The 15,582-nt window shown below is 40.7% G+C and overlaps 1 protein-coding gene across 3 annotated transcripts in view; it reads right to left on the bottom strand.

The window, feature by feature from the left end:
• TTC3 (tetratricopeptide repeat domain 3) overlaps positions 1-15,582 on the bottom strand; it is a 158,214-nt gene that overhangs the window by 110,458 nt on the left and 32,174 nt on the right. For all 3 annotated transcript variants that reach the window (XM_075911810.1, XM_075911801.1, XM_075911793.1), the window contains exons 5-7: positions 15,210-15,273; positions 7,430-7,483; positions 2,031-2,154 (exon numbers count right to left, since the gene is read on the bottom strand). In XM_075911810.1, the coding sequence (XP_075767925.1) occupies positions 2,031-2,154; positions 7,430-7,483; positions 15,210-15,273 (242 nt within the window). The remainder of the gene's footprint in view (positions 1-2,030; positions 2,155-7,429; positions 7,484-15,209; positions 15,274-15,582) is intronic.

Here is a 15,582-nt window from a genome sequence, read left to right as displayed (position 1 = left end):
CCTTGTTCCCTGCTCCAGCACTCTGTTCCCTGCCCCACACCCACTAGCACCCTTCCCCAGTACCATGTCCCCTGCTCCCACATCAATGAGGCTTGGGGAGGGTTTTGGGGGAGCCATTTTTTTACATCTCACTTGTGTGGCCCCGACTGACTTCTCTGTGGGTCAGTGACCCCTGACTCAAAACAGGTTCCCCAACTTTCTCATAAATAAAGACAATGCTGAAACTTTGTATTTGACATAATATTTTATTTAAAAATGAAACCTGGCCAACAAACCCCCAATTAGGGCCAAGCCCCCATCTGGCCTCAGCATCGTAACACTCCTGCACCCCCTCTCCCCCAGACCCTAAATCTGAGCCTATCATACACTGGAACCCCGTCCTGAGCCTCTCATCCCCAAACTCTGCACCCCCCCACACATCCTCAGTCTTCTGTCACAACACTTCTGCACCATCCACACACTGCAAATCTGTGTCCTGAGCCCATCATACTCCCAACATCCCTGTCCTAAGTCCCTGACACACCCCAACCCAAACTCCTGACCCCAACAATCCCCTGCCTGGAGCCCCCTCCCCGAGCCAGCATCCCCTTCTCCACCTCCTTCTGCATCCAAACTCCCTCCCAGAGCTTGCATCTCTCACCCATTCCCACACCCAAATCCCTCATCCTCACCCCAGAACCTACACGGCCTGTTTCAAATCTGTGAGGGTACAGCTAGTCTGCAGGAGTTTTTCCCGCGATTCCAGTGGTATCCCAGAAAAACTCTTCTGTGTCCAGGGACGCATTTGTTCTTCTGCTTTTTTCTAGCAGAAGAGCAAACATACTCTCTCTCATTCCTTTAAGCCACAAGGAATAAAGGGGCTTCTGAAAGAAGGGGGGTTTCTGACATTTGGCCCAGTCTAGACAAGCCAAATGTTAGAAAAACCCCTTCTTACAGAAGAATAAAAAAAAGCGGAAGTGTACCTGTACTCTGAGAGTGTATAAGAGCTGGGGATAACAAGTGATGGAGAGGAGGAGAACAGAGAGGACAGGGCTTCAAGGAAGGGGTGTGGTGTTGGGGGAAGGATGGGGTGGTAGATCTTGGCTTGTTCTGACATTTAAAAAGTGATCTTGGGGGTAAAAAGGTGGGAGGCCAATGGAGTACTGTCACCCGTTGGACTCAAACTTGGAATATCAGCGTTTTATCAGAATGGGAACTAAAGTTGATAAACAAAGGGTTCCCACCATATACAAAAGCTATTTAAGTGGAGTTACATCATGATTCTTTGCTGCCTCCATGCCCAAAGAGACTCTTTGAAGCACCTGGAAACAAGGATGGAACTGGAGAGAAAGGCTGGACCTGGACTAGAGTAATATGCTTAGGGTTTTAAGCTGCAAGAAAGAGCAGCTTACCTTCAAGAATCTCTGCAGTGTGCCTAAAACAACATTTAGGAGGAGAAATTGCCGTTTATAACCAGTTTCTTTAGTTAGTATCTTAAGCTTAGTTTGTGTGTTGCTTTTATTTGCTAAGCAATTTGTTTTCATCTGTTTGCAAACCTTATAAACACTTATAAACTTCTTTTTATTTTCTCTAAAACCAGTTTGTGGAATTTATAACTGGGGTGGAAAAAGCTGTGTACACCTTCCTCCACATTAATGGAGAGAGTGAATTTCAATGAGTTTAGACTGCATACTTCTATGTGCAGCACAAGATTATACAATTTTGAGTTTACACTCACTTGAGTGCTGGGCAATTCCTTAGCTGAACTTTCCCATAGAGAGCTCATCTCAGCATCTGTGTGAAACTACAGCTGAGTATGTCCCTACCTTTGTGTATACTGCAGGTAGGATTGAGAGTCTGTCATAGCAGCACAGTGTAAAGGGAACTGAGGCAGGTGGGGCAGACAAGCTCAGTGGTGCCCCAGTTCCAGGTGGCACCCCAGGGGGAACCCGTCACAATGAGATCCTATGATATTCAAAAGTGAATTCAATAAGGGGTAGCCTAATTCAATTATATTTGTTCAGAATACCTGTCATAACGATTATACTTACATTCAACAAAGAAAGCTTCTAGAGAAAGCTGACAAAAACTTCCATATTCTTCTAATTTCTGTAGAACACTGAACTCCCCTGTACGTTTCACCCAGTCAAGGGCTGCCACAAGATCAAAATCTCGCTTTTTCAAATAAAGACCAGAAATTAGAGAAAGTTAGCAACTTTACTCAGTATTGCTTATATGAGATAAGACAAGTAAAAGAAAAGAACCTAAATTACTGACAATACAATATAAAGTAAAAATATTAACAAATACAGATAGAATAGCAGCAATGTAATGTAACAATGACAAATAAAGTACAAGGGTAAATGTTTAGGGTGTCACCTGCAAAAAATAGTAAAGCATAGGGCAAATACTTCGTATCCAATCCACAACTCTCAGAATTCAGGAAGGTTATTTTCAGTTGATTTCAAACACCTACTATATTATTTCTATGTATAAATACATGGTCAACAAAAATAATCAAGGCTGGTGGGTTGGAACTGGGGTGCCATTGAGCTCAAGTGGGAACCTGTACTAATGAGATCCTATGATATTCAAAAGTTAATTCTATAAAGTATAGCCTAATTAAATGATACTTGCCCAAAATATTGAAGGAAATTGCCTGAAACACTAAATTAATGTGTATTTTCAGAGTTTACAACAACCATCTGATTTATGCACAAAACAAAAGCCAGAAAAATACATGCTAAAACTAGATTTAAAATTTTGGGACAAAGACAACCCTAAAATAACTTTTTTCTTTAACTACTTGGTTAGAGGTGACCTGCAAGTGATGCTGGAAGATGAGATGCCCACTGATACCAAGGTTCCTGTGTCTCAATTGGACACTGATTTTAGCTATGTATTTTGTCAGGCTTGTTCATGAGTGTTACAATCTAATAGCTATTTTTTACATTATAAGAATGTGTTTAGACTTCAATGAATGCTTATGAATTGTTGTGCACATTAATATCACTCGTTTCTGTATCCAATATTATAAGCTAATGTTTCAGAGGTTGTGCTATGAAGCTCTGTGTGACTGTAAAATCACCTGACAGTAGAGAGACCTTAATTAGTGAGCTCATCATCAACAGAAAAGTGTTATATCTTTCCCAAAAGGAAAAATCCATTGATACCAGACTACAGTAGGACCCTGCAACTGAAGTCTCCCTACAAATCCTCAAGAGAATAAAGACTTTTGTTGCACTGCCTTCCTTCCTGTGACAATGAGTCATGCAAGCGGGCTTTCCTATCAGCTGAGCATCCACCTCCAAGCACCTGGCAGGTATAAAACCCCTACCAAGAAGAACCAATTACATCTATGCTCTTTGACTCCATTAACTAGAATCTTCCAGGCATGAGCAAGAGGTCTGCATCTGCTTAACTTGGATTAGTCCTAAAAGACAGCCCCTGCTGATTATAAATAATCCTATTACCTTTTGAAACTTAAAATTGTAACTCACCTCACTAATGTATATTCACTGCTTTTATCCTTTAAAAGGACACTTTACATTTCTTTTTCCTATTTAATATGTTTTATATAGTTTATTATAGGATTGGCTGCAAGCATAATCTTTGTTGAGAATTAAGGAGCAACTAAATTAGTGTAATTGATTCTTTGGGACTCGGATTCACTTGAATATTGCTATGATTCTTGAGAGAGACCACTGATCACAAAATTATGCAGTAGTCGATAACAGAGTACATATGGGAATTATCTGTGATTCCATGTAAATGCAAGGGCAGTGCTTAAAGAGTTTTGATAACTGGTTGTTGAAATCTAAGGTTGTGTCTACACTACAGCAACAAAGCTATACCCCTGCAACTGTGCTGTTGTAAGATCTCCTATGTAGGTGTTCTATGGTGGCAGGAGATGGCCTACCCACAGCATAACTAAACCATCCCCAACAAGCAGCGGAAGCTATGCTTACAGGAGTCACTCTCCCACCGTCATAGCACTGTCCATACTGGTGCTTTTAATCAGTAAAATCTGTGGTGACCAAGGTTGTTGGGATTTTTTCAAACCTATAATCAAAAATAGGTTTGCGGACAAAAGTGCTAATGTAGACATAGCCTTAGCATAGAACTCACAGCCAATTTTGGGTTTGAGCTCGGATTCCTAACTATCTGCCATGAGGTCAGTACTCATGCTCTTGAATCTTTCACACAGCATTATATTACCAAGACAAGGTAGTATATGCAAATGCCTTTCAGTAACATTTTTCATATAATGGTTACTTTTTACTGGTGCTCCATATTACCACTCCTAAATTATGATGCTTTCCTCAAATCCTTGTTTAACTGCAAACTAGGAAGGACACTTTTGGCATAATATAAAACAAAATGTTATGTTTTGCTAACACCATCATCTACATTTCATGTGATCAACTTGCTTATAGATATCAACAACTTAACGTTACTCAGTATAGTATATGCCCACTGTAATATTAAATGCCTTTGGTGATAATTGACAATATGTCAAGGTTCTTTGCAAGCAGCTTTTCCTCAGACCTAACAAACTCACTACATTCGCTATAGATCAGTGGTGGGGAACCTAAAGCTCAGGGGCTATATGCAGCCCCCGGTTTGCCAGGATCTGGTCCCCAAGGCTCAGGGTCCCTTCTTCCTCCCCCCCCCCCCCACACACACACACACAATAGGGAAACATTCACTGGCACTCCAGCCACCCTGTTACCCCATCATGGGACTGGAGCACAATAAAATCTACTAGGACAGGCCGCCCCCCCCCCCCCCCCCAGTTGATACTGGGAACTTAGTTTTATTCTGTTATTTTGTCAAATAAAGTGTTTAATTTTGCCAAAGTTTAAAAATATTGTGTGCAAAATTTTTCACTTTTGGTACAGAATGCACCCAGCAGTAAATTATCTTAATATCTAATCCATAGATATCTACGAAATAGTTTATCAAAATTATGTTTTGCATTTAAAACCGATGTTGATGAAACAAAGTACAGTATTATCTCAAGCTAGTGAACTGAAATGATTTTTTTCTAGTCACCATTGTTCTTTAGCATTTTAAAATTTGATCATCTCACCTTCTCAAACCTAGCTTTTATTCTGGTTGGATGAAGAAAGCAAGCTTTTCTGCACTAGCAACATGCAACTGGATTTTTTAACTTGGAATCAACTAGTCAGTAAACTGAACTAGTTAAAAAATGAATATACTTTTTCTAAACCTATAGAAGAAGCTACTGCTGTTAATCTGATGACTTCCACTTGTTAAGATTTGTGATTTTCTTTAAAACATTGGCAAATGTACTATACATTTAAATCATTTAAACAAATTATAGTAAGCTTAGAACTTAAGTGTGAAATTAAGAAAATGTAATAAGTTTAATTTAAATTATTTTTTTACAAAAACTAACAAAATCACTGCTTTACATAAGTGCTCTTTTAGACAGATGAATTATCAGGACTAGTGTCCTTGAATTTAAATATTGCAGGGTTTGGGATTTTTATTAATATTTTAATGTGCTATTAAAATCATGCCATTGAGAAAAAAAACAGGAAATATTTGTATTTTGTCATTGCATCATCATACATTTTAGTTATCCTTAGAACACACAATATAAAAGGCTTATTTTGGTGATTACTTGTAAGAATCTGCACCATCCTGCAAGCTATTTTCCATAAAATGACTGATCCCCTTGAAGACCATTTGGAAATTTCAGTTAATGTAAAATGAGACAATCAGCTTACTTATCTGGGTTTCCCAAAGAAAGCACAAGCTTGTTTTCAACTGCACTGCCTTCCAATTAGCTTCTTGGTACCATGCAAGATGTAATTTATGCTCCATTAACTTTTACTTGGTGTAAACTTTTACTTTATGTTCCACACTGGAACATAAAGGGTTAGAGGACAATACTGGACTCAGCTAGCCCTGCCCCATAAACATTGTAGAGGTGTGCATGCTCCAACTGGAGACATGGTTGACAAGAACGCTAACTGCGCTAAGAAAGTTGAAGGCTGGAAAGGAGTACAGACCTAACCTAACCCACAGACTCCTTCTAAAAGGGGCTAAAAATGCATCTCTGAAGTACAGGTCTATGTGGTGAGTCCAATTCAGGCTGACAGTTTTTCTTTTCTCCTCCTTATCTGGAATCAGGAGCAGTGATAGAAAGCAACCCATGGAGGGTAAACTTAGAGGGTCCATTCTTACCAAAGGCCAATGCTGATGACTCTTGTAGGGCCCTGGGTCAGTCTAGAGGAATAGGAAAGCAAAAGCTCTCTTACCATCACCCCCCGACTGAGTGAAAACTAACCACTAGGGCACACAGCCCACTGAGGACCCTACTACACCCACCTACGCATTTGTGCTTCAACCTAACCTGAAACAACAGCTGACGTAAGACCTGACATTCCTCAAATATGGTGAGCTGCAAGTTCAAACCCCTTGATGCTGAAATACACTTGTGTCCAGCACAGCATGAGTTGTCAAAGCATATTCCAAAGCATTTTTTCATAAAGAAGTGAACCTTCTATCAGTGTTTTAAAACAGATTTTGTGAATGTAGAGTATTATTTTATATTAAATGCATGTCCATCAAGACAAAATGCTATTTAAATTAAATAAAAATACAAGAAGTAAATTATCCAGTAACAAGTCACAGCTGATTTATTCCTCCCATTATTAAAAGTGGCTATGATATAGTCTTCAAAATGGCAAACTACAGGTTGAACTTCTGTGGTCTGATACTCCGGTCTGGCATCATCTGGAAGCACCACAGATATTGCAAAACTAGAGAGCCCCAGCAGCAGAGGTTGCTGGTGACTTGAAGTGGAGTCCACCAGATGCTGCAGGGAACCAAGGCCCACAGTCAGCAGGTCAGGGAATCTGGAGGAAAAGGGGGGCCAAAGTTCATGGAGTAATGGAGCCCACAGCTAGACAAGCTATCGCATGCTCCAGCTGGGCCAGGGGACTGCTTTGAGCTCTATTAGAACTGCTGCAAACTCCAGTGAGATGGCAGGGCTGCCACAGCTCATGGGTTAGGGAGGCTGGGGAGAGGAGCCCAGTGGGGAGGCTGGCACATCCCCCTCCCAGACCTTCCCTGGTCAAGCAAACTCCATTGTCCACGACTGTTCAGGTCCGGAGGATGCCAGACCAGGGAGGTCCAACCTGTATAAAGCAAATTTTTACTATTTTTTTAAAATGTTCAAGTAACTTTCCAGTTTCTCCAATCTGTGTGGGTTAAAAGAAAGTTATATCAAGAAAAATATCATCCATGCACCAAAACTTCAGAACTGGTAGACTAAGAAAATGAGACTACTTATATCAGGTAATCTAACTGTTACATACCCATGTACCTTGTGAATATGTACAAAAGAAATACTGAAGACAAATGGAAAAGCCATATATATATCTATACTTTAAAAAAACCTTTGTAGATAACTTACGTTTTCTATTCTGGTTCCAATACTCAATATGCCACTGATAAAAAATGGATTGTTCTGGGGGGAAAAGAGAAATCAGACTTTACACCAATCAAAAGCAAAGTGAGATTGTTCACTCAACAGCATTTCTCTCTTTGTAATATGTTAACCTTTGAATGCCACATCTGAATAGAATCATGCTTTGATAATTTGGTTAAAAAAATGGTGGAAGGGAAGAGGAAAAGAGGGACAATCTTATTCTGTAAAATAAAGAATCAATTGGTAGCAGCCATTAATGTCTTCCCCTGTAACAATAGCTCCTTTCTCTACTGAACCTCCCAATACAATACAGTGTTGATATCCAAAAGGACTTATTTTCCAAGAAAGAAAGACAAGAAAAATATTGGGAGGAAGAGAAAGCAGGCAGAAAGCTACACATAAAGGAAGGCACACAGAGCTCTAGCATGATGGAGGAGTCGCCGCAGAACATTCCTGAAATGGAGGGAGGCTGGCACACAGGGAGCTGTTGGAACAGACTACGACAGGGGTGTCCAAACTTTTTTCAAAGAGGGCCAGATTTTATGAAGTGAACATGCGTGAGGGCCGACCATTTTGCCTGACATTCTTTGAACCATTAAAATTAAACGCAAATTAACTATTTTATGCAAAGTTTATTGCAAACGGCATACTTTTCATTCCGTCACATGGATGACAAATCTAAACAGGTGTTAAATCACTCTGCCTTTCATATCTGAAGGTCAGATGAAAAAAAAAATCCAGGAAGCTGAAATATATGTCAGGAACATTGTAAAGTACATTACATATTATTGGTAATAAAGGTTGTCTGTCAACTTTTAAGTTCAAAAAATATGAACAGGAACATAACACCAAGTATACATGTTGTGTCCAAATATATTTATAACTGATTTAGACCAACTGACATTAACTGAGATTTTACAATGTATTCATCTCAATACATATGGATTCGTTGGGGGCCATAAAAGATAGATATTGCCAAATTACCTGTGGGGCTGTATTAAACCGGAACACGGGCTGCAACTGGCCTGCGGGCCGGACTTTGGACATGCCTGGACTACAAGGATGCAAGGAGCCCATGTGCTCATGGCGGGCTGAAGAATGAAATCACTCTTTTAATGAAATATCTACCAGGGAACAAATGATGGCATGAATTATATCATACCAAAGTACAAAATATATCGGAAGAACAGAACAGGTTGTGCTGGTGGGGAAGTGGTACTATATGTGCAAGAAAATGTAGAATCAAATGCAGCAAAAATCTTAAGTGAGCCAAGATGTTCCATAGAATCTTTATGAATAGTAATTCCATGCGCCAGTAATAAGAATATAGTAGTAGGGATATACAGTAAAACTCCAATAGTCCGGCATCCAATTGTACAGCACTCCCGATAGTCCAGCATCAAAATGGCAAAAGCCTAGTGCATGAGCTTCGGTAAAGAAAGAGTCACAAGGTGGCAGCAGCAGCTGAGCCAAGCAAAACCAGACAGGACCGAGTCACTCTGCAACTGGCATTGTGTGACGCTGGACAGTGTTTGTGCTACAACAAAAAGGGTTAAAACACTTAATATACTGTGTGTGTGTGTGTGTGTGTGTGTGTGTGTGTGTGTGTATTATATATATAAAAACCCGTCTTATAGTACCTCCTGATAGTCCGATATATCCGATAATCCGGCACCACCTAGGTCCCAATGGTTCCAGATTATCGGAAGTCTACTGTATTATCAACCACCTGATCAGGAGACAGCGATAGTGAATATGAAATGCTAAGGGAGATTAGAGAGTCTATCAAAATAAAAAACTCAATAATAGTGGGGGACTTCAACTATCACCGTACTGACTGGGTACATGTCACCTTAGGACAGGATGCAGAGATAACATTTCTTGATACCTTAAACTAATGCTTCTTGAAGCAGTTGGTTCTGGAACACAAGGGGAGAGCTATTCTTGATTTAGTCCTAAGTGGAGCACAGGATCTGGTCCAAGAGGTAAATATAACTGGACCACTTGGAAATAGTGACCATAAGGTAAAGTGTAACATCCCTGTGGAGGGAAAAACACCTCAGCAGCCCAACACTGTAGCATTTAATTTCAGAAAGGGGAACTATACAAAAATGAGGAAGTTAGTCAAACAGAAATTAAAAGGTACAGTAACAAAAGTAAAATCTCTGCAAGATGCATGGAGAGTTTTTAAAGACAACATAATGGAGGCCCAACTTAAATGTATACCCCAAATTAAAAACACAGAATGAGAACGAAAAAAGTACCATCGTGGTTTAACAGCCAACTAAAAGAAGCAGTGACATATAAAAAGACATCTTTTAAAAAGTAGAAGTCAAATCCTAGTGAGGAAAATAGACAGTACCATAAACTTTATTTGACAAAGTGTAAAAATATAACAAGAAAAACCAAAAAGGAGTTTGAACAACAGCTAGCCAAAAACTCACAAAGTAATAGCAAAATGTTTTTTAAGTACATAAGAAACAGGAAGTCTGCTAAACAATCAGTGGGGCCCCTGGATGACTGAGATTCTAAAGGAGCACTCCAAGATGATAAAGTCACTGCAGCTAAATGAATTCTTTGCTTCAGTCTTCACAGCTGAGGATGTTGGGGAGATTCCCAAACCTCAGCCATTCTTTTTAGGTGACAAATCTGAGGAATTGTCCCAGACTGAGGTGTCATTAGAGGTGGTTTTGGAACAAATTGATAAACTTAACAGTAACTAATCACTGGAACCAGATGGCATTCACCCAAGAGCTCTGAAAACTCAAATGGGAAATTGTAGAACTATTAACTGTGGTTTGTAACCTATCCTTTACATTGGCTTCCATACCTAATGAATGGAAGATAGCCAACGTGACACCAATATTGAGAAGGGGCTCTAGAGTTGATCCTGGCAATTACAGACCAATAAGTCTAATGTCAGTGCTGGGCAAATGAGTTGAAACTATAGTAACACATAAAATTGTAAGACATATAGATGAATATAACTTCTTGGGGAAAAGTCAACGTGGTTTCTGTAAAGGGAAATCATGCCTTATTAGAGTTCTCTGAGGGAGTCAACAAACATGTGGACAAGAGGATCCAGTAGGTATACTATACTTAGATTTCCAGAAAGCCTTTGACAAGGCTCTTAAATAAAGTAAGTTGTCATGGGATAACATGTACATCTGTTCATCTATTGATAACTGGTTAAAAACACAGAAAACAAAGGGTAGGAATAAATGGTAAACTTTCAGTGTGGAGAGAGGAAACTAGTGGGATCCCTCAAGAGTCTGTCCTAGAATCGATCCTATTCCACTTATTTATAAATGATCTAGAGAAAGGGGTAAACAGTGAGGTGGCAAAATTTGCACATGATACCAAACTGCTCAAGATAGTTAAGATCAAAGCAGACTGCGAAAAGCTTCAAAAAGATCTCACCAAACTAAGTGACTGGGCAGCAAAATGGCAAATTAAATTTAATGTTGATAAATGTAAAAATGCGCACTGGAAAAAATAATCCCAACTATACATACAATATGATGGGGACAAATTTAACTACAACAACTCAAGAGAGAGATCTTGGGAGTCATTGTGGATAGTTCTCTGAAAGCATACACTCAATATGCAGTGGCAGTCAGAAAAGCAAATAGACTGTTAGGAATAATTAAAAAGGGGACAGAAAATAAAACAGAGATTATCTTATTGTCTCTATATAAAACCATGGTATGCCCACATCTTGAATACTGCGTACAGATGAGGTTGTTTCATCTCAAAAGATATACTGGCATTGGAAAAGGTTCAGAAAAAGACAAACAAAAATGATTATGGGTTTGGCACCGGTCCCATATGAAGAACGATTAAAAATATATTTGGTCTTTTCAGCTTAGAAGAGAGGAGACTAAGGGGGGAGAATATGATAGAAGTCTATAAAATAATGACTGATATGGAAAAAGTGAATAAGGAAAAGCTATTTACTAGTTCCCACAATATAAGAAAGAGGGGGTCACCAAATGAAATTAGTAGGCAGCAGATTTAAAACAAACAGAAGGACGTTTTTCTTCACTCAGCGCACAATGAACCTCTGAAACTCCTTGCCAGAGGACATGGTGAAGGCTAAGACTTGAACAGGGTTTAAAAAAAGAGCTAGATAGATTCATGGAGGTTACGTCCATCAATGGCTATTAGTGAAGATGGGTAGGAATGGTGTCCCTAGCCTCTGTTTATCTGGAAATGAATGACAGGAGAGAGATTACCTGTTGTATTCCCTCCCTCTGGGGCCACTGTTGGCAGACAGGATACTAGGCTAGATGGACCATTGGTCTGCTCCAATATGGCCATTCTTATGTTCTTAGCAATGTGCCAGTATATAACCTCATTAATTGCAGCCCAGTTTTTAATTAACAGGATTTTATAAGTGAAGCAGTGTTGGTTACTTTTGAATTAATGTGTTAAAAACTGCCTTTGAAGAATGTGTTATTGTAATTCCTTTTTAACACATTTTAACTCAAGTGACTCCTTATTGTAATTGAAGCCCCATTTTAAACTTTGTACTTTCTTAACTCTGCATATATACACACCTAACTCTACACAATCTCATTTGAAGCCTGTGTCTGAGAGAATCAGTCCCTGAAGCCAGCCCTTGTGACCAGCTGCCAGCACCACACCTTGATGACAGAAGAACAATGGGAGCCAGCCCTACAAAACAATCCACCTAAGAAAGAGAAACACAAAAGCCTCATCAAGAAAAGAAAATTTAACTGATGACTTCTCATTATACTGTGCCCTGTGGTAGTGGGACAGAACAGTATCTACGGACTAGAACATATAATAAAATAGATGTAAATATACAGAATTGGGTATTTTGGTTCTACGATCATCTTCCAGCAACACTGGTGCACGCTAACACAACACTGCTCCCCTCCTCATGTCTAAACCACATGACCAGTGAACCATATCATATCCTATCTGTAGAACTGTGTGTGTGTGGTGGATAATTTTGTTATCTAGGGACAGGAAATGAATTTTGCATTTACAATAAACGCAACATATTAACTTACCTCTCAAACAAGATTGCTAGTTCTATTTCTGCAAGTGGAACACACAGACAGAAACAACATACCCACTAGTTGGGTGGTCCTTAACCTTCCCAAATCAGTATACCCTTTCAGGGAGCTGATTTGCCTTTCATACAAACTTCATCTCCCTGAAAAACCACTTGCTTACACAATCAGACAAAAAAAAAAAGTGTCAGCACAATGTAACTGAAAAAATGATTGCTTTCTCATTTTTATCATGTAATTATATTCCAATTGATGTATTTTATAAATATTGTACTTATAATGTTGTGTAAAGCACATAAAACAGCTCAAACAACTCACTGTATGAAATTTTAGTTTGTACTGACTCTCCCAGTGCTTTTTATATAGCCTGTTGTATAACTAGGCTAAAATGTAGGTAAGTTCACATGGACTCAGGGGGTGTGTCTAAGTTACATCCCTCTGCAGACAGAGGAATGCAGATTAGGCACTTCGAAAGTGCAAATGAGCCCAGGATTTAAATATCCTTAAAAAATGAGGAGTACAGGATCTGCTGAAAAAGCTCCTCGCTGTAGGCAGAGCCGTGGCTAGACTTCACTTTCGAAAGGGCACATGATCGACACAGCGCCTGAACGTGAGTATGCAAATGAAGCCCGGGATATTTAAATCCTGGGCTCATTTGACCTTTCGAAGTGCCTAATCTGCATCCCTGTGTTGACAATGGGGTGTAGTTTAGACACACCCAGGGGGTACTCATAGCCCTGGCTGAGAACCATTGCACTACACAACCAATCTTCCATAGACCTCATAATTTTCCAAGTAAAAGTTGTGCAATACCTCAATTTAAAAAACACACACTAAAAATAAAATATTTGCTTAATCATTTACCCACACACACAGACCCGCCCAGAGCCCTCTGTTTTCTTTGCTGCATTTTCCTCTCCTTTGTTTGGAGTCTCCTATCAGTATCTGGTGGTTGTGACCCAAACCAGCAGCATCAACAAGATTAAAACAGCAATCTGTTACTGAGCAAAACAAGTGTGGAAAATGAGTAAGAAACAGCAACTTTATTTCACTCTGTAGGGCAGGAAGACCTCATCTCACTATTATCTGTACTGCAATAATGGATCAGGAAACATTGTGCTATCCACTGTACATACAGCGTTCCCTCTAATTTTTCCCATCTCTGGGTGGAATGAATTTTGTTATGTGCACCAATGAGGAGCTGATGTGCAACACCTCACCTCCTTATTGGTGCACACAACAAAATTCATGTGGCGGGGGTGGGACCAAAGGATTTGTAGTGTAGGAGCAGGCTCAGGCCTGGGGCAGAGAGTTGAGGTACAGGGGTGTAAGGAGATAGGACTCCCCTCCGAGCTCTCTATCCCCACAGCAGCACGTGAGGTGGGGGGGGGGGTGAAATGGGGATGGGAAAGAGGGGCCAGGGCCACCATGACAAGAGCCTGGTTGGGGCCAGTAGCCACAGTAGATTGGAGGGCAGGTTAGGATGGGGTGGCCCTCCTCCAGCTGCTGCAGGTCCCTGATCTATGTGGCTTCCTTGGACAGCAACACGGCTTACAGGGAACTTGGGCTCCAATCCAGTACCTAGTGCAGCAATGGGAAACCTTGACTACTGATTGGGATGCAGAAGGGCCCTCCTTCATATCAGTGGGCCACAAGATTGTAGTAACCAAGATGCTCTCCCAGGATAGGACAGTTTTACTACCGTAATTTAGCAATTATAACCCGCACCTGAATATCCCACGCACCGAAATATACCCCGCGGTTTTTTCTATTTGAGTAAAAAAAAAAATCTTGTATACCCTGCGCACGAGTATAACCTGCAGGGTATACAAGACTTTTCTGCACTGGGGGTATATTTGCTAGGGGTATATTTACGGTGCTGGGGGGCAGGGATTAGCCACTCACAACCCCAGGTTCCAGCGCAGCCGCCAGCCTCTGAGCAGGGGAGCGCTCATACCACAGGTTCCTCCACAGCTGCAGGAAGGGGCGGGAGAGCAGGACCCACCAGCCTCCGGGCGGGGGAGCGCTCACTGCCCAGTTCCTGCGCAGCCGCAGGAAGGGGCAGAGGGGTGAGCACTCCCCCGCTCCTTCCTGCGGCTGCGCAGGAACCAGGGGGTGAGCGCTCCCCTGCTCGGAGGCTGGAGGCCAGGAACCGGGGGATGAGCGCTCCCCCACCCCTTCCTGTGGCTTCGCAGGAACCGGGGAGTGAGTGCTCTCCCGCCCGGAAGCTGGCAGCTGCGCAGCCACAGGAAGAGGCAACTCACCATCTGGTGAGTAAAAAAAATTCTGTATACCTCACATCCGAGTATGCCCTGCAAGGGGGGGGGTTGCTATATTCGCTAAATTCCGGTAACTGTGCTTGAATACCTAGAATTTGCAGTGTGCTGACTGAACCATAGCAGTCCTTTGATAGGATGCCCAATCCTGCACATGAGCAATAGTAAACAATGTCTGCAGGCCACATATAGAACCCCAATGGGCCACTGGTGGCCCACCAATGCACTAAGGCTAGTTTTCCTGCAGACATCACTGACTCGTTTTCTTTTCCTTTCAAGAACAGTCACCCATAGAGCAACCAAAAAAAGATGTCAACATACTTATTCACCCTTGCAGAAACAACTGTCTTGAACTAATTTAACATACAGATCAAGATCTGTACCATGGTATGCTAATTAATCAGTCTAACACATTTGAAAACATGTAAATTATATCACACCACTTACCACAACTTTCTTAGACAAGTCGACCAAGTCTTCCAGAACCTCAATATTCTGGAGCCTCTTCAAACTTAAATGAAAACAGTTTTTAGAAAGGTAATTTGTGTCCTATTACATAATCTTAGCTATTAATATTCAAGTTAAAGACAAACTTCTATAGATCTATCTAGGAATCTAGATCAAGCTCTTCAAAATGGATAATCAATGGGAGCTGCAAGGTGTTTAGCACTTTCAAAAACCAGGGCAATGATTTGGTTGTTTAATAACAGGCATCCATCTTTAAAGAGTTTATCTCTGATATTCAGAATCTAATGCTTGGTCTACACTACAAGGTTTTGGTAGCAAAAGTTATGCAGCTTTAATTAAATCTGCAGTATCC

The sequence above is a fragment of the Pelodiscus sinensis genome, chromosome 1 (genome assembly GCF_049634645.1).
Source record: "Pelodiscus sinensis isolate JC-2024 chromosome 1, ASM4963464v1, whole genome shotgun sequence".
Taxonomy (NCBI): Eukaryota; Metazoa; Chordata; order Testudines; family Trionychidae; genus Pelodiscus; species Pelodiscus sinensis.
The sequence above is the reverse complement of the archived record's forward strand: the minus strand, read 5'-3'. Positions and strand labels throughout refer to the sequence as shown.